The sequence below is a fragment of the Macadamia integrifolia genome, chromosome 2 (assembly GCF_013358625.1).
Source record: "Macadamia integrifolia cultivar HAES 741 chromosome 2, SCU_Mint_v3, whole genome shotgun sequence".
Classification (NCBI taxonomy): domain Eukaryota; kingdom Viridiplantae; phylum Streptophyta; class Magnoliopsida; order Proteales; family Proteaceae; genus Macadamia; species Macadamia integrifolia.
The window spans coordinates 11,357,832-11,376,466 of record NC_056558.1 but is presented as its reverse complement, the minus strand read 5'-3'; the positions used below and the strand labels follow the sequence as shown (position 1 = coordinate 11,376,466).

General features: G+C 37.7%; 2 protein-coding genes and 1 pseudogene across 2 annotated transcripts; 1 reads left to right on the top strand and 2 right to left on the bottom strand.

Moving 5' to 3' along the window:
* Positions 1–3,083: 3,083 nt before the first annotated feature.
* LOC122072132 (putative germin-like protein 2-1) lies at positions 3,084–3,881 on the bottom strand. The gene is made up of 2 exons (XM_042636693.1): positions 3,726–3,881; positions 3,084–3,648 (listed from the first exon to the last, which is right to left on the bottom strand). Exons 1-2 carry the CDS (start codon positions 3,850–3,852, stop codon positions 3,101–3,103), a joined length of 675 nt encoding a protein of 224 aa, XP_042492627.1. The 5' UTR covers positions 3,853–3,881; the 3' UTR covers positions 3,084–3,100.
* Positions 3,882–6,600: 2,719 nt separating this feature from the next.
* On the top strand, positions 6,601–8,412 carry LOC122063528. Its single transcript, XM_042627228.1, has 3 exons — positions 6,601–7,048; positions 7,164–8,198; positions 8,288–8,412. Exons 1-3 carry the CDS (start codon positions 6,601–6,603, stop codon positions 8,410–8,412), a joined length of 1,608 nt encoding a protein of 535 aa, XP_042483162.1.
* A 5,730-nt stretch (positions 8,413–14,142) lies between these two features.
* LOC122071985 overlaps positions 14,143–18,635 on the bottom strand; it is a 4,841-nt pseudogene continuing 348 nt past the window's right edge.

The window sequence follows — 18,635 nt, the reverse complement described above, 5'->3', positions numbered from 1 at the left end:
ATTGTATACTTTCCGGATTAGGATTTTTCGCTATATATTTGTAACAAGGGTTTCTTTCTCTGAAATGCAAGCAATACTGAGAGATGTGAGGACGAGCACTATAACCCTATTCTCCATTAATAGTGAAGTAGGATCTCATCTCACCGGGGACGTAGGCAACCTTGCCGAACCTCATAAAATCCGTGTGCATTGTTTGTTCTTATTTTTCCATTTTCTTCTGCATCGTTTTAGAGTTGCGTTTTTACAGGTTTTCTTTTGATTTGGGTTTTTTTTTTCCTCTTAACCTCTTGATGTGATATTAGATAACTGAAGCGTGCAGGCCATTAGGAGGAAGACGATCGGAATTGGTCAGACGAGGTACCTCCGCCAAGTTACCCGGAGATTCAATAGTAACTTCTGAGAATGTGAACCTGATTTCATTCATGAAGCTTTTATCTAATTAATTATTATTTATTTTGTGACTTTTGTTTCAGGTATTCAAGCAGCTCCAAGGAGGAAGGGGGAGCCGCAGCCGGTAACAGGTTAAATGTTTTTTATGTTCAACCGATGAGATTTAACATTGTGAAATCAACGATTGATAATAAAATATAACGTTTACAATCCTTTTCGTCTAATTTTTTTATTTTCTTACTGTTTCATTTTTTTTTAATTCTTTTTTTTTTTTTTTTTTTTTATACTCCCCAGACCTGCGGTGACAGGACCGTCATGCCCAGGGTACGCCATTTTATATATATTTTATGATTGGAATGTACTCCTAAATATCTGAACTTCAGAGAATTTTCTCTGAGATTGCTCATATATAGGATAGCTATTATTGTGAAAGCTCTTATTCTTGTTTGTATTAGGTCAGCTTATAATTAGACGAGATGAACTGCAAGTCATCCCAGCTCTCCTCCCCGCTGCCCCCCTGCCCCTTTCCTTTGAAACTTAATTCCCGCCCCACCCCCGGCCCCGTCTCCGTCTCTCCTCTGTAACTCTCCCCGAGCCTGTGTCCTCTAAAAATCTCCAACTCTGCCTCCTCTATAACGAATCCAGTCTCTCTTTTTTCCTTGAGAACTGCAACCTGTTCTCCCTGGAATATTTTGGCTCGAGCAATGATCAACTACATAAAGTGGCAGTAGTATCCACTCTGATGAAGCTTTGGTAGTTATTCACCAAAAAAAAAAAGCTTTAAGCCCTTTGAAAGGTGATTTTCATGGATACTTTTGTCCCTTTCTAAAAGTTTATAAACTATTTTTTCTTTAGAAAGAGCTTAAGATCGGACATAAATTTGTTTTCCTCGGTTTAGCAGATACGAAATTCGATTAATAGATTTGTGTAGTATGATTATTTATTTGGACGAGGGATCATTGCACCAACGTATGAGCCAATTAAAGCGTGCATAAGACATCCAACAGGGATGGGCAGTCATTTTGACCTTCCTGAGAATGGACGAAGCACCAATCAGCCTATTCGCCTTATTTTTTCTATTTTTCTATGGATTTTTAAGATAATTTTTTCATTTCAAGAAATCTGATACGTGTTGTGACCCAGTGATCAAGTGATCAAAACAACCTCTCAACATTTTCATGGTAAGACTATGTAGTTCTCATGCCTCAAGATCTCGCACATGTAGGAGCCTCATGCATCTAATATGCTTTTTTTTTTTTTTTTTTTTGAGTAGAATTAAGAAGAGGAACAAGGAGAGAGAAACAATCATAAGTGACAAACAAATCATTTTTTTTAACTAAAAGTCAACAAATATATTAAAAATTAAAAGAATAAAACACAAGTTTAACCTCCAGGTATACCTAAACGGATACAAGAGCAAAAACAAATCATTTAATTAACCTACAATCTCAGTCACATCGACAGACAAACATCAAGATTTTTTTATGCCATTAGGACCTTCAATATTTCCATATATAGGAAGGACCAGATATGCCCAAGATATATACTTAAATCAGACCGCATGCGCAGGAGCTACACTCTTTTACAGGAAAGGTTTTCTCTTATTATTTTTATAAGGAATCTATCTGAATATAAAGGAAGCGTAGAGGGCACATTAGAAAGGTGGGGCAGTCACCATATAGATGGGTGATCAAACTCCTAATCGAATTATAAATGAATTGTAACATAATTTACACTGCCCTACTCTATCGCATTTTCCAACGTAAGCATGAAAGTAGAGGAGCTGCAAAGCACGGGAACTTATAAAACATGAACTCTGCCATTTCCGAGAACTTTCCTCGACTTCATCCTTTTTTCTCTTTTGAAAATTCTCTCCCTTACAAGCCAAGAATCATGTGCGACTCTTCTTCCCTCACTTTTTCCTCCATTTTAATTCCTCTTTTGATAGTGATTTGAAACGTTTCTCCCATTGATAAGTATGCTCTATCCTCCCCTTTGTGAATTGACCTATATGGCAGAGGAGATAGACAACAGACTGTGAGCAACACTGAATACACTCTCCCTTTTTTAATTTTTGGGAAAAAGAAAGCTACCTGGTCACTTTTCCCTATGCCCTTCATAGGGTTCTATGAAAGGATGCCCTTGCCTCTTTGATGGATACTCATGTGTACTTCCCCCATTGGTTCTTGTGCTGATGTGGAGGCCACACTATCAGGTAGCATTCTTCTTCCCTTCTTTTTCTTTTTTTAGGGGAGAGTTTTCCGTTCAAACATTGTCCCTACGCTGCTAAACCAACGTGAATATCAATGAGAGTTCATGCAAAACCAAGCACAAGGGCTAGCCCATGTGCTGACGTGGCTTCTCCCCTTAAATTTTTTACGGTAGAGAGTTTTCTATTCAAACATCGTGTCTACACCAACACGAGTTCATGCAAAACTATTAGCAAGGGTAGGGTTTTCACCTTTCATTTAGGGTAGGGCGATCATTTTGTTACAACTTTGGTCTGGGTCTCGGCGTCACTCCCAACAAAATCCTTTTTTCCATTTTTTTAATTTAAAATTCAAGCATTAAATTATTTTCTTATTTTTGCTTAAATTAATCATCTCTTTAACTCTGACATTGTGGATATTTTAGGTAACTAAGAAAATGTTACAATACATTTGTAATCTACCTAGGTTACAATTAGACAAACCCTTTTCTAATATCCTTCCTAATTGTCCCCCCAAGATTGAGCTTGAAGATAATCAACTACTTTTTTGTCAAGTTGGAAGGCTTTGGCAAGAACATCATCCGATATTGAAGGCTTCGATCCGAAGACAGCATTTGCGATGGTGATCACACCAGCACTCTGACTATTTAAAAATGCAATGGCAACAGCATTGGTTTTCCATTTATTGTATTTGAAATGAATGAGTCCTATGGGGAACACAAACACATCTCCCTTGTTAAGGACTTTGGTGATGAGTCGATTATCAGGGTTGGAGGTTACAAAGCCAACATATAAAGTACCCTCCAGGACTGTTATTATCTCTGTGCCTCGAGGGTGTATGTGTGGAGGGTTGAGACCATATGGTGCAAAGTCTAAGCGACTCATGGATAGGCCTAGTGTGTTGAGTCCAGGTAGCTGGTCTACAGTCACCGGATTTACTGCCAACCCAAGTCTATTCGAGGTGTTCCCATAGATGTCAAGCCCCGCAAAGAAGAAATCATCGGCTGTGGCAAGTTTTGGGTTCTTGCAGAATTTTCCATTCACGAAAACTGTGCATCAATGGAATTTCATTAGTCTAACAGCATGATCAGAGAGAGAGAGAGAGAGAGAGAGGATATAGATGTACCTCCATATTTTGAGTCATTTACAGCAACACAAGTGTCCTGCAGGGGACTAGGATCATTGGCAAAGGCAATGGGAGTAGCCAAAGCTAAGAATATAAGAGCAAAAAGGAAATGGAAATGGGTATCCATCTAATTCTTGTTTTTCTCACAAAAATCACCTCTTGTGATTCTTCTAGTTTGAATGTAAAGGGTTGAGAGCTTTAGCCTATTTATAGTTTATTTTTTATTTTTTTTGGTGGTGGTGGTGGTGGGGTGGGGGATGGGATCATTGAAATGGTCTTATGTTGTACCAAAGTCATTGCCATTTTATTAAAGTTTTTGTGTATGGGTCAATGTTAGGTTGTTGGATTAGGTTTCATTTTGAAAACTTGAACTGAATGTGGAGAATTTAACCACTGAGGAAGCAGACTTTTCATTGTTCTTTCTTTCCAGTCTATTGCTGGCTACAGGGTCAGGTTGATAGGCAATGAGTGATGAGTAATAACCAGGTGAATAAGAGCTTAATGGTACCCAAGGGAAAAGTGATAAAAAGCCTCCACGAAATATCCGTACCTTATCAACTCTAACCATGAAATGATTCAAATAATTTAGCTACTGTTTTTTATAATAGAAAGATCGTTGATTATTAGTAAAAGCCCAGGAGGGATAGGAACCAAGCACCCTTAAAAATCTATTTGGTCCTTTATTAGAGACAAGAAGAATAAAATCTGCGAACTGTCTGTGAAATTTTTAGAAAAATCGGTATACAAGTTTGAACTTTGACTTTGAAGGATCCAAAAATTGAAAAGTTATTCCCCAAGAACAAACTTTTTTCAAAGAAACATATTATGGGTTGTACTCCTATATACAAATCATGATCTTCAGAGAATTTTCTCCATCATTGATTAATCTTGCTCCTCTTGTGGTTTCGATCATGAGATTTTCACTTACGTTCTCCGTTGTAATTAGATCTTCTTATTTTAATTTTATTATCTTGAATTTATGTTTTAAATATTTGTTTTAAGATCCATTCGGGCCTTACTTCATCTTTCATCTAAGCCCGGGGAGCTTTTTAAGTTATATGTTGTTTTGTGCTGCAGCCTTGGCAAGACCCAGGGTTCAGACATGAGTCCAGTCATAATCCGACATATGAAAATCTGTTGTAAGAAGAGAGAGAACAAGTGGATTTCATATGTGGATCAGACATCATTCAAGAATGATTCTTGAATGAGAACCTGATCCAGAGTCTAGACCCTTGTTAGTTAAAACGCGTTTAAAATGCGGTTGCGTTTTTTTGCCGTTTAAAACGCGTTTTGCCGTATGCTTCTATATAATGCGGAAAAAAATGGGAACGGCAGAATAAAACGTTTTAAAAGGGTTTTAAACGCACGTTTAAAACGCGTATACGTTTTGTAAGGGCAAAATAGGAAATTTGTCATACTATTTAAAAAAAAAAAAAAACCCAAAACTAAAGAAAACGTCAAAACCCTTCAATTCGTTTTCTTCCCCAAATCCCTAATTCTCAAATTCACATCCCGTAGTCCCATAGGTCCGTTGACTCCCGTCATCTCTCCCTTCTTCTCCGTTGGTCAAAACTAAAGAAAATTGGGTTCGTTTTCCTCTGAAGTTTGAACCCTTCTTCTCCGTTGGTCAATCGAAGAAAACTCAAAGAAAAGAAGAAGAGCAGGCCGTCGGAAGTCGTCGGAAGTCGGGCTCGGGCATCGACAGTAGCAATAGCAGGTATAGTAGCATCTCTTTTATATCTTTTCTAGTTCTTCCTTTTTTCCCACCGCCCATCAAACTCCAACAAGGAACAGAATGGTTGCTTGTGCTAGGGAAGAGTTAAGACCATGAAAGACATGAAACCGATAAGATTAAAGGGGAAGGGGGGACCTCTGTCCTCTGTGCTCTGCAAAAACACCGACAAGGTCATGGGTTCATCCTTTTCCCACGCTCTGCAAACTGGTCCCGTGAGGCCGTGACTCCCGTCCCTAATTATTGCCCTTTGTATTTGTTATCTAGTGTTGTGGTGGTGCACAACTGAGAAGAGAGAGAGAGAATGTTGACGCGACGTTGCCTGGAATTACTCAATAAACTAACTTAACTCCAAAATCATCAATTTGTTTAGTTGTTCCCTGAATCATCAATTTGTTTAGCTGTTCCCTGGTTATTTTGTCTTAGGTTCAGTATTTTAGACTGATGCTAGTGGAATCGGTTATAGTTTTTTTGCTCACTGTAGGGGAATGTAATAGGCTCTAAGTTTAAGGATCAGAACCCCATAAATAGGTTCTCCTTGTGATACTAGGCTAGAAACTTTTATGTGAAACCCATGGTTTATTGAACTATGTTTTAGAAGTCAAAAGTAGTTTCCTCTAATTATGTTTTTTCTTCAGGCTCAATCAGTTGTAATTGTTTTGGATCTGTTTGTTCCAAACTACTTAATACCTTGACTGTTGGAGACATGGAGATAGCCTAGCCTTTCAAGGTGTGAGGATCCATGGATTCTCAATGGTCTGGGTTTGTGCCTTCTCCTTTATGCGCCAACATAATTTGAAAGTGAAAGACTTGCTTTTGACCTCACACTAAGGAGAAATTTGAAGCCATCATCAGTAGAAAAACATTTTTTTTATTATTTTTATTTGGTAGAATAACACCAAAATCTACTCACCATTTTTTTTTAGAAGGTATTGATGACCTAATGAGAATACTTTTATTGAAATGTTGGCATTTTACATCCCTTTTTCTTTTCATTTACTAATCTATGATTTAATTTTTTTGAAAGGAATTTACTCATCGTTCATTCGTAATACATTAATTATTCTATTTGTTGAGATTGGAAAGGATGTTTTATTATATTATGTAGGTATTTCAAAGTTGAGCTACCTGAGCTTAAGCAAAATGGTGAGACCTAAGGATAAATTTTGGGAACATGTAGAGCAACGTGGTTTGGGCCGTTTCACATGTAACTATTGTGGACTTAATTATTCTGGGAGTGTTTCACGAGTGAAAGCTCATTTAGCTTGTCAATCTGGACATGATGTTCAAATTTGCACCCAAGTTCTTGAGCACATTCAAGCTGATGCCCTAGCAGAATTTAATTTGAGTAGATCTGGTAAGAAAAGAATGAGTGATTCTTTTGAAAGTAGAATGGGTTCCACAAGTAGCACACCTTCTATGCCTCATGTTAGGGGTGCACATCAACCCACAATGCTAGAGATGGCTGCTAAGCAAGACAAGAAATCATTGGACATGTTGGTAACTGATTTTTTTGTCAATAATAACATTTCCTTCAATGTTATTCAGACAAATTCTTTTATTGAGATGCTAAGGGGTGCATGTGCGTATGGTACAAGTTATGTTGTACCTAGTTATAGCAATCTTCGGACCAGTTTGATTCTTGGAAAAAAAAACAGAAATCATGCAATATGTTAGCAATATAAAGGCGACATGGGGTATCACAGGTTGCACAATTATGTCTGATTCTTGGACTGACATAAAGAAGAGGTCGTGGGTTAATGTGATTGCTTACTCTCCTGGGGGTGCTGTGTTTTTGAAATGTATTGAGTGCGGTATAAATAGATTAACTTCAATATTTCTTTTCAATGAAATTTCTGATGTCATTGAAAAAGTTGGACCAAACAATGTTGTGCAATTTCTTTCAGATAATGGTTCTAATTTTTGTTCTTGTGGTGATGTGTTGTCTGAAAAATGGCGTCATATATATAGAACAAATAGTGTTGCTCATGAGATTAATCTGCTTTTGAAAGATATTCACAAAAAAGTTAAATGGGTGAGGGAAGTTATAGAAGATGAAAAACTTGTAGTGGATTATATTCACAGGCACACATGTATTGTAGCATTGATGAGAAAATTCACCAACAATAGAGATATCAAGCAGCCTTGCAAGACAAGGTTTGGTACTTATTTTTTTATGCTGCAATCTCTTATTGTTGTTGAGAATGAGTTGAGGCTTTTTGTTGCATCATCTGAGTGGAGAGCTTTTCAATTCAATAGAGCTGAAATGGCAGTGAGAACTACTGAAATAATTCAATCAGATACATTTTGGGAGGGGGCAAAGAAAGTTGTTGCTTTCATGGAGCCACTTATTCGTATTCTTCGCCTTGTTGATTCAGATGGTTCTACTGCAGGTTACTTATATGAAGCAACAGAAAGGGTAAAAGAAACATTGAGAAAATTTGTGGAGAAAGATGGAGGGAAGTATTTAGCCATAATGGATTTGTTTCAATTTAGGTTAAAGAAGAACATTATTCATCATGTTCATCTCTTTGGTGCACTTTTGAATCCTTTTATTATGTTTGGTGGTCGACTTGATATTGATGGAACTAAATTTATGAATGCACAAGAATTTATTATGACCATCATGGTTCCTTTAGAAGATCGTGAGCAATTCATGCAAAAAGTCATTGATTATCGCATGAAAAGTATATTGTTGTTCAATATGACAGGGCAGACAATGATGAAAACTAACCATCCAAGTAAGTGACTTAGTTAATTAGTTTATTATTGTATTTTTTTTAAATTAAATATAGCATTCTTATATTTTTTTACTTATGTTGATTTGTAGGGATTTGGTGGCAATTTGTTGGTAGTGCATTTCCTGTGCTTCAAAATATTGCTTGTAAAATCTTGAGTCAGCCTTGTAGTTCCTCTCCTTGTGAGCGTAATTGGAGTGTTTGGGATGCAGCATAAACAAAGAAAAGAAATAGATTAGCCCCATAGATGCTAGAGGATTTGGTGTACATCATGATGAACTCTATGATGAGGGAGAACTATGAAAGCCAACTACATAAAGATTCAAGGCCTATTGATTTAGACAATCTTGGTAACTTACCTATAGTAGATTTTGAGCTTGAAATGGAGATGTACGAGGAACCTGAACCATCTAACACTGGAGCTGATGGAGGATCTACTTCATATAGTTTAATGTCTCCTCATTGATCTTTTTTTTTTTTTTTTTTTTTGATCTTTGGACCTGTTATAATGATACTGAGTTCTTTAGACATCTTGGATGATATGGATGGATGGAATTTTTTTTTTTTTTATATATATTTTGGACGTCTTTTTTAATATGGTGTATTAAGTTTTAATTTGGAATTTACATTGGATGCTATATTTTGGATGATATATGCATGAATGTTTGATGTTGATGTAGTTTAGAACATTAGATGCAGGTATACAGGCAACAATCTCTCAAATTACATGAGTATATTGCCATTTCTTTGGTTTCGCTTTTTTGAAAACTACATGTTTAATACTCGTACCATTTGTTTCCGTCCATTTGACGTTTTCTGTTTTTTTGACCGTACCATTCATCGCTTTTATCTGTTTAAAACACATACCGTACGTCTCTGTTTTTTTGCCGTCCCTGTTTTAACTAACAGTGATCTAGACTCGTGAACTTAAAGGAGTACACTTTAACTGTTTTATGTTAGGCAGTGGCTATGGAAATTAAAATTTGCATGCATATTATTTATGGATACCCCTCTCTCTCTCTCTCTCTCTCTCTCTCTCTCTCTCTCTCTCTCTCTCTTCACACACACACACACACACACACACACACACACACACACACACATCTTTTTAAAGCTTACATAGTCTTCCTTGGCAGCCCAACTGATGGGTTCCATTTTCCCCTGTAGAGTCTTGAAACCTGTAGTGGTAGCAAGAGATAACCAAATAGGATTGTCCTTATTACAGCCAATAGAAGCAATTCATGTTTTTTTTTCGCTAAAGGGTCATGTATTTTAAGAGACGAAATGGGAAAAATTAAAAACTGTACAAAGAGGATCCATAATAAGAAGATCCAAAGAAAAACAAAACAACTAGCACACAACCTAGGACCCACCTCCACCTACGGCATTGCCATCAGCAGAAAGATAGGCGCTAGGCCAAAAACATAAATTGAACACTAATAAAATCTAAAGCGCGATCTGCCCATCGCATCCTCAGCCAAGAACTCAAGCACCTTAGGAGGTCATGCCACTACTGATGAAGACGCTTCCTTCTTAACAGCCGTCTACGCCAGGAAATCTGCTATAGGGTTTGCCTCCCGATAGCAATGAGTGATTTTCCATCTTATACCACTGAGATAAGAAATAAGGGAAGACCATCTTTTCCAAACAAACCACGGGACCGAGCCCCTTTGAACCATGAGCACCACAATGCCCGAATCACATTCGATCCATAGAGATGCACAATTCATCTCTCTTGCTCTCTCAATTCCTTCAATTAACGCTTGAAATTCAACATGGAAATTCGAAGCTATTCCTAAAAAGGAGCTATAAATCAATACAATCTGGCACTTGTTGTCCCTTATAATGCCACCTGCTCCTACATTCCCTGGATTACCCAAGGACGAGCCATCACAATTTAGCTTCCACCAACCATCCATCGGAAGCAGCCAGAAAATTTCTTGCACACCTTTAATCTTCCTTCTTGGAACCTCCATATTAAGCTTCAAGCATCTCTCAAAATCTAGGCGAGATTTAATTCTATCACTTTTTCCTGAGCCACGTCTTTTAATCTCCTCCATTATTGTATGAAAGACTTGACCATAAGATCGATGCAGTCCCCTAAATCTCCTTGAGTTCCTTTCCATCCAAATAAAGTATGGAACAAGAATCAAGCCTGCCATCCACATTTGAGACAGTCCAATGGCGTTGGATTTTTGAGTCCACCATGAAACATGCGCTGAAAAATCTTCCCCCTGATAGGGCCAATGAAATTCAAAGACTTCTACAAACGCCCTCCAAATGTAGACAGCTCCATCACATTCCAAGAACAAATGATTTATAGACTCCTCAGCCTTATTGCACACCTCGCACCTAGAAGGGAGCGGCACTCTTTTTCTTTTTACCTTGTCATCACAAGGAAGCTTTCCGTGCATAAGTCTCCATCCAAACACTGATTGGCGAGGGATCAAAACCGAGCTCCACACTACTTTTGCCCAGCCCACTTTAGGAGAAACATTTCTCAGTGCTTCCCAGGCCGATTTAGTGGAGAAAGATCCTAAGGAGGATAAAGACCAGCAACATCGGTCTTTCTGACCCCGCGGCAAGGATATATTCCCTATAGCTTTGAATATATCATGTAAAAATTAGACTGAATAGGAGGAAAACACCACTTACCGTCTCCAATAAAGTCTGTCACTCTGCAAATGCTATGAGAAAAATGAGACAAAGGGAGTGGGGAGAGCTCAGCAATAGAAGCAATTCATGTAATACACGTACTTGTCATTAAAATTCAGTAGTAATTGTAGCCAAAGGAACTCATTAAAGCGTCTCTTTCTTAAACTGCCAACATCTTTCTCTAAACTAGAACAGTAGCATTTATTATGAAAGTGTTTGAACATGAAATTTAATTCTTTAATGGGACAATTTTCTGTCTGTAAAAAGTCTATAGATATAAGGGTTGTGTAATGACCATCATACTCCTGTTTAGGATTATGCATCCTTTTGTATATACGTAAGGACCTCTCACGAGCAGACAATACTTGCCTATCTTCTTTTTACCTCCGTTTCTTCCAAATGCGAAGAATTTCATTTTAGTAACAAATATTTCGAAAGCTCTTAAAAGCAGAATTGGAAAAGAAAACGAAGGGAAAATGAAATAAAAATTGAAACCAGTCAAACCGGGTTGAACCATGATTAAGCATATTTGTGGTCTGGTTTCAAATAAATCAGCTTAATTAGGTTAATAACTGTTAAGGTGGCCAAAATTGACCTATTTCCATGAAGTCGATTCAGTGAACCATCTCTTTGATGTGAACTTTTTAAAAGATGATCCAAATTGGCAGGAACAAGGTGATTCAAATCGGAATCAACCAACCCCAACTCCAACTCCGATCTTCTATGACTATGAACTATGAAGAAGGTGATTGGATTGTCTGCAAACACATCTAAAATTAAAACTCTTGCAATTAGATATAAATTCAATCAAATGCCGGTTGTATTATTAGTTTGCATTCCGTGTATGTATTTGCTAGTGTATCTCATTTATTTTTTAATGTGTTGTTTTGTCACTTGGCTAATACTCTTTGAACTGAAACTAAACATGTGAACAAAGGATTTTGATATACATTCTCCAAATAAAAGATTCTCAGGTTGTAAATCTAAAAAAATATATTTTAGTAGTGAAAAAAATAGAGAAAAATTGAATTTCAGAATACATTCTAGACCAGAACTGATTTGAATAATACACATCAAACGAAGCTTAGATATCCAATTAAAAGATTCTTAACATCGATAGGAAAATCTGCTCTTTGTTCTCTAATAGCCACCGTTTAATGACTTTGAAATTTAGTGATGGCCTGTTTACTGTTGTATTATCGATACATTATTTCCGTGTCAAAACCCAAAACCTGTATCGAGCTTTAGAAAGATTCGGCATGACCAATTCCAAAAGTAAAGACAAAATTGGCGAGGTGGGTGCAACTATTTTACGTAGAAGATTGATTTAGCAATTATGAATTTTTTTTTTTTTTTTAAGACCAATGCTGACCTTTCGCTACATAGGGAATAAACTAAATTGATCATGTGTCAATTTTCGGTCTTAAATTGAATTATATATTTATGAAGAAAAGAATGATCCCTGGTCTTGCATCTCTTTCCCTAGCACAGGGGTTGATGAGGGGACGAGCATGGGCACAAAAATAGGGTGGGTTTTTTTTAGTTTCACTAGGGTGGGGGCATAATTTAACCGTCCTCTATGTTTGGAAGCAGGGATCAATCTTTTGCCCTATATTTATTTAAGGAAAGAGTTTTCTGTCCAAGAGCATAGCCTCTACACCAACACAAGAACCAATGGAAACACATGCAGAAACATCAACAGGCAGAGATTTTCTTCCTTTTATAGGTGGTGAGGTATCCATTTTCCCCCCTGTATCTAGGTGGAGCTCCCCACTCTCCCAGATAGAATCTTTTTTCCCATTTATATATTAGAGAAAAATAGCCTAAAAGGTAGTGTGGCCTTTACACAAAAACATAGTATTAGATCAAACACCAAGAAATACGAAAAATAAAGAGATAATAGATCCGCACGACACAGAGATTTAACAAAGTTCACACATCAGGGTGGTGTGCTACGTCCTTGGGCGAAGAAGAAGATGTTTCACTATGCAGAAGAGAGATTACACCTTAGTAGCGGCGAAAAAACTCGCCCTGAAACCCTAGCTCGAAAAACCCTCAAAATACAATGACTTTCTCAACAAGCAACAGTACATTATATATACTCCAAGTTGCAGGTCGACCCATTGGGTCGCGGTCAATCCGGTCGAACCATACCACAGGGGCTACGCCCCTGCACCCCCATATGAGATCAGTGATGGGCTCCGAGCTTGGGCTTATCAGCCCAACCCCTCTGCTTTCATCACAGATCTCAAAAAGCTTCCCATTCGGGTCGCCATCAAAATATGTCGGAGCAGGTCAATTTTCAAAATGGGTCAAGAATTTGAGACAAATTTAACACACAGGGGGAGCCAAAATGACCAACCCACCCCTAATGAGAGGCAAAAATCTGCCCCTGTTGATGCTTTTACGCATGCTACCATTGGCCCTTGTGCTAGTGCGAGGATCTAGATGCCTTTCAAGAAACCCTTTCCTATATATTATTAGGGAGGAGGAACACTCTCCATCTACATTCCCCACACCCTTGCCCCTGAAAACAATGACTGTTGAAACACTAGACAGACATCGATCTTTCTATCTCCCATATTATTATCACTTCCCCATCTAATGGTTTATACACTTATACCCTCTTATTAAGTAGATACACCTTTTTAATCCTATACGCTTCATTGTGACCACATGCGTTTGGATCTCAGACAGTTGGATTGACCGCAAGAAGATGATGACCAAAGGGCCGTGATGAAATTTAACTGCTGCCCAAGTTGCAATCAAGTAGCTGCAACCCCTATGGAAGCCAAAGAAATGGAATCTAAAAGGGTATTTTGGAAAATACTATAACCTAGGAGGGTATTTGTGAACCCTAAGGAAAAGTGAATTATTCCATTTCTTTGGCTACCATCAAGGGGTTGCAGCATAGCAACCAAAATTTTTCCGGGCCATGAATGCTCCAGTTACTAGGAATGGCCAAACATAATCTTATGGATTTTTCCAACAAATTAACCTAGGTTAACTCTTGTACTAATCCTAATTAGTATCTTAATTGGCCAATTTGTTGTGGAAAATAATTAAGTGTGAATTAATGAATAGTAAATCCATTCTTTCTAGAAGTCACAATAAACAAGCAAATCATTTTATTAACCTGCAGTCCAGTCACATCGACAGAGACAAACATAAAATCTTAATTTTTCTATATATTAGGCCTTACATAAGGATCTGAGGAAGGACCAGATATTCTGTAGATACTAAAAACATAAATTTATTTTTCTAATAATAATATCATTCTTGTTGTTCACATTCAGAATTTAGCTTGAAGATCATCAACCACCTTCTTGTCAAGTTGGAAGGCTTTGGAAAGAACATAGTCCGAGATGGAACGATTGGATCCAAAGACAGCATTTGCGATGGTGATGACACCAGGATTCTGACTACTTAAAGCTCCAATGGCAACAACATTACTGTTAGAACAAACACCAAGAAATACGAATAAAAGGAGACAATAGATCCGTACGACACAGAGATTTAACGAGGTTCACACACCAGGGTGGTGTGCTACGTCCTCGGGCGAAGAAAAAGATGATTCACTATGCAGAAGAGAGATTACACCCTAACAGCGGCGAGTAAGAACTCGCCCTGAAACCCTAGCTTCATGAAAACCCTAGAATACAATGACTCTCAACAAGCAACAGTACATTATATATATATATATATATATTCCAAATAGCGGTTCGACCCATCGGGTCGCAGTCGATCCGGTCGAACCATACCGCGGGGGCATAGCCCCCGCACCCCCATACGAGATACGAGATCAGTGATGGGCTCCGGCCCAAGCCCTCTGCTTCCATCACAGATCTCAGAAAAATTCCCATTCAAGTCGCCACCAAAATATGTCGGATCGGGTCAATCTTCAAAACGGGTCAAGAATTCGAGACAAACTTAACAATTACTTTTTCCTGTGTTAAATTGGAAATGAATGAATCCTATGGGGAACACAAACACATCTCCCTTGTTAAGAACTTTGGTGATGAGGCAATTATCAGGGTAGGTTACAAAGCCAACAGATAGGGTACCCTCCAAGACTACAAGTATTTCAGTTCCTCGAGGGTGTGTGTGTGTGTGTGGAGGGTTGAGACCATGTGGTGCAAAGTCTATGCGAGCCAGGGATATGCCTAGTGTGTTGAATCTAGGTAGCTCGTTTACAGTCACATGAGTTACTGCTATCCCAAGTTTGTTTGAGGTGTTCCCACAGATGTCAAGCCCTGAGAATAAGAAATCATTGGCTATGGCAAGCTTTGGGTCCTTGTAGAATTTTCCATTCACGAACACTGTACAACATTACATTTTCATTAGTCAAACAACATGATCACACATATAGACACACAACAAACATGAGTATGAATCCTCTCCCCACGTGTTGACATCCTACTTTCTATAGAATATAAAACCACGAGTCAATGGTGCATTAAATGCTCCAATTCATGGTTTGAAAACCTCTAGGAAGTAAGATCCTATGTGGGGAGGGTAACTCCTCTCCCCATGCGGAGAATTGATCCATGCTCAAATCAATAAACAAATCACTTTGGGCAACAAAAAACAAACACATCATTTGAAACAAGAAATAGATGTACGTACCTCCATATTTTGTGTCATTTACAGCAACACGTGTCCTCCAGGGGACTGGGATCATAGGCAAAGGCCATGGGAGTAGCCAAAGCTAAGAGCATAAGAGCACCAACGAAATGGGTCTCCTTCTAGTTACTTTTTTTCTCACGGTAGTCACCTCTAGTGATTCTTCTAGTTTGATAGGTAAAGTGATGAGAGATTTAGCTTGGAACTAATGCCTATTTATAGGTTTTTTGGTTTTTTGGCTTGGGGTGGGAGTCACTGAAATGGTCTTGGGAGTCATTGAAATGGTCTTATATTGTCCCAAGTCATAGTCATTCTGCTAAGTTTTTCTTAATGGAATAGCTACTTCTTTCTCTAACAACTATATCACTCTTTCGTCAATATTTGGGTTTTCTTATGGATGAGGCAGTTAATATTGATCCAAGATGGATTTTCTTACCGCGAGAGCCTCATGTAATGGCTCTTCCTATCATCAATGATCGAATCTATAGATTTTTTTTTTCCTCTCTAAGGTGTTTGTAACTTGGGATCTTCTCTAATAAAGTTGATTGGTTGGTTGGTTGTTGTTGCCCATGAATTGTATAATTTGTCTGTTTAGTTTAAGGTGATGACTAGTACCGAATATTTTTCTAGGAAAACTTTAAAATTTATGTTTAAACCTAAGGAATATATTTTTTTTCACTAATCATCATCAATTGGGCATTGGGAGTAAGATAAGAAAAAAAAATTGTAAAAATACAATTAAAATTCTTTAGGAAAAAAAGATTCATACGATCCCAGTGTAGGAAAATTAATCTTTCCCACTCTCACATTCTGACCAGTGGACTCGACACTGACACTCTTTCTTCCCACATCAAATGGGCTCCTTTTATAAGAAATCAACTCCTATACACCTATTGGTGACGTATGGAGATTCCTGGCCCCACGCTGACATCTTGGCAAACCATTATCTTCTTTTTAAGATGAAATGGTTTCCACCACACTAACCAAAGTAATATCATTCTGCACCAACTTACGTGTCAGACAGATCTGTCTCACATTGAGGACCCCTCATCGAACAAGCAGGGGTGTGTGAGCAGTTGTACACCCTGGACTGGGCTGGGCTGTAGGTCTTCAGATTGAGCTCCTGTAATGGGCTAGGCTTCAGTTAAATACTTCGATTGAAAGTAAAATCCTCCGAGTCGGGGCCCAACATAAAATTGATCAACCTTTAGTTAATAAATCCGAGTATGAGAAGAGTCGGTATGCCAAATATCCTTGGGTATATAAGTCACAATGATAATATTATGGGAAAAAGAATCCTATCAATCTGGCCCAGGAAATACTCATACTGGTGCTTGTGCAAAAAGAGTATGTTGCCCCTCCCCACTGTGCGCCGAATGTGTTAGTCTCACTCTTCCTATTGGCCCGCTGTTATGGTGTTTCCTACGTCAGATCGACAAAGTTCACTTGCCCTAATATTATAATGGGATTAGAGAGCTGTTTGGTTGCATGGTCCCTACACCTATATGACATTAGGGTGTGCAAAATTACTGACTCACCCCTAATGAAATAAAAATTTGTATGAGTGTTAATACCCTATGACTGTTCTCATTGCCCAGCACTAGTGCAGGGGCCACGTGACCACGCACCAATCTCTTACTTCATTTTAAATTTGGGAAAAACTAATTATGCCACATGTGATGATGATGTGTCCAATTTTAGAACCTTATTCAATTAAATACCCTCCATGTATGCCAATACATACCTAAGACACTTTGACTTCTACGGTGTAGTCTCCCATAGTCCTATATTTTCAAACATCTATTTTGTCATTTGGCAAAGTTTATTCAGGCTAAATTTTGATATGTAAGCAAGGGCCTTGAGGTCTACCTATAACATAATATTATGAAATTATGCAAATAATCTTACAATTTCTCCCTTTGTTTAAATTCCAAAAGTTATTTAATACAGGGATAAAAATGAATTTTCAACAAATTGAAAATCGCTTAATGGAGTTGTTGTGTGAAATAACATATTTAGTCTTATTCAAAAAATGCATTAAGATAATTGCTTTAGGGAATATGACAAAAAGAGAGAGAGAGAGAGAGAGAGACAGAGAGAGAGAGAGAGAGGAAAAGAAGTCATTCAAAATAAAATTTGTATTTCTTTGTATCTTAAAAAATACCCTCGATTTAGTAGCATTTTTTCTACCCAGGAAAAAAAAAACATTTTCCAAAAAATTGTGGTACATGAAATTTAGATGTTGATTTTTTCCCCGCCCTTTGAATGTAAAACATAGGTCTATCATTGGAGTGCTAACATGTACAAATAAAAAAAAATTAAAAATAAAAAATAAAAAAAAGGGGGCAAGAGATGCCACATGGTCGTGTAGCCCTGCACAAGCATGAGGGTCGATGAGAGCATACACAGGGGTATCAACAAAGATGAGATTTTTTTATTTCAGAAGGGGTGAGATGATAATTTCACAACCTTATTCTGTCTAGACACAGGATCTATGCGACCAAGTAGCATTCTTTTTCCCTTAAAAAAAAATATTAAAATCAATTCGTAAGAGTAACTGCTATGATTTTTTTTTATATAGTAACTAATTGTATTTTTATCCCCTACCCAAGGTTTAACAACTCAGAAGGTATTGGTTCAATCTACATTGATACTGATTGAATTGGCTTGACTCAGTCCAAAATAGTTAACTCCTTGGATTGGATTGCATTTGGTCTAAGTCAGTCGATTTAGAGAGGAATTGACCCAATTTTAAAAATCTTGCTAGTTATTTAGTGCTAGTATTCATCATTTGGTAAAGCTCTGGAGTAAACTTAATTAGGGATGTCAATCAGACTAGTTGAGATGGTTTCCATCGACTTAATTGGTCTTCCTCACTTAAGGATCTCGCAATTTAGGGTAGCTATTGTCACCAATAAGTGTTCAACTCTAATGAAACGACACAAGTAGATAGATGAGTCACTTGAGCCCTTCTTTTCAACCCAAATATGAAATCGTGCTTTTTTTTCAACAAATATTACCTATTTCAATAATCCAACGACTTAGTTTGGAAATATAAAATTGACCTATTCATATACGTGAAATAGTGGTAAGCCACATCAGAAAAGATCCCAAATACGTGCTTTTATTTCTCTCTCTCTCTTTAAAACTTATATACACTTC

Bases quoted from the DNA above. Each gene is read 5' to 3' on its own strand.
- LOC122063528 (XM_042627228.1), top strand. From the start codon at position 6,601: ATGGTGAGACCTAAGGATAAATTTTGGGAACATGTAGAGCAACGTGGT. The intron at 7,049-7,163 runs GTACAAGTTATG...GGGGTATCACAG, and splicing joins AAGGGGTGCATGTGCGTATG to GTTGCACAATTATGTCTGAT. The intron at 8,199-8,287 runs GTAAGTGACTTA...GTTGATTTGTAG, and splicing joins GATGAAAACTAACCATCCAA to GGATTTGGTGGCAATTTGTT.
- LOC122072132 (XM_042636693.1), bottom strand. From the start codon at position 3,852: ATGGATACCCATTTCCATTTCCTTTTTGCTCTTATATTCTTAGCTTTG. The intron at 3,649-3,725 runs GTACATCTATAT...ATTGATGCACAG, and splicing joins AAATGACTCAAAATATGGAG to TTTTCGTGAATGGAAAATTC.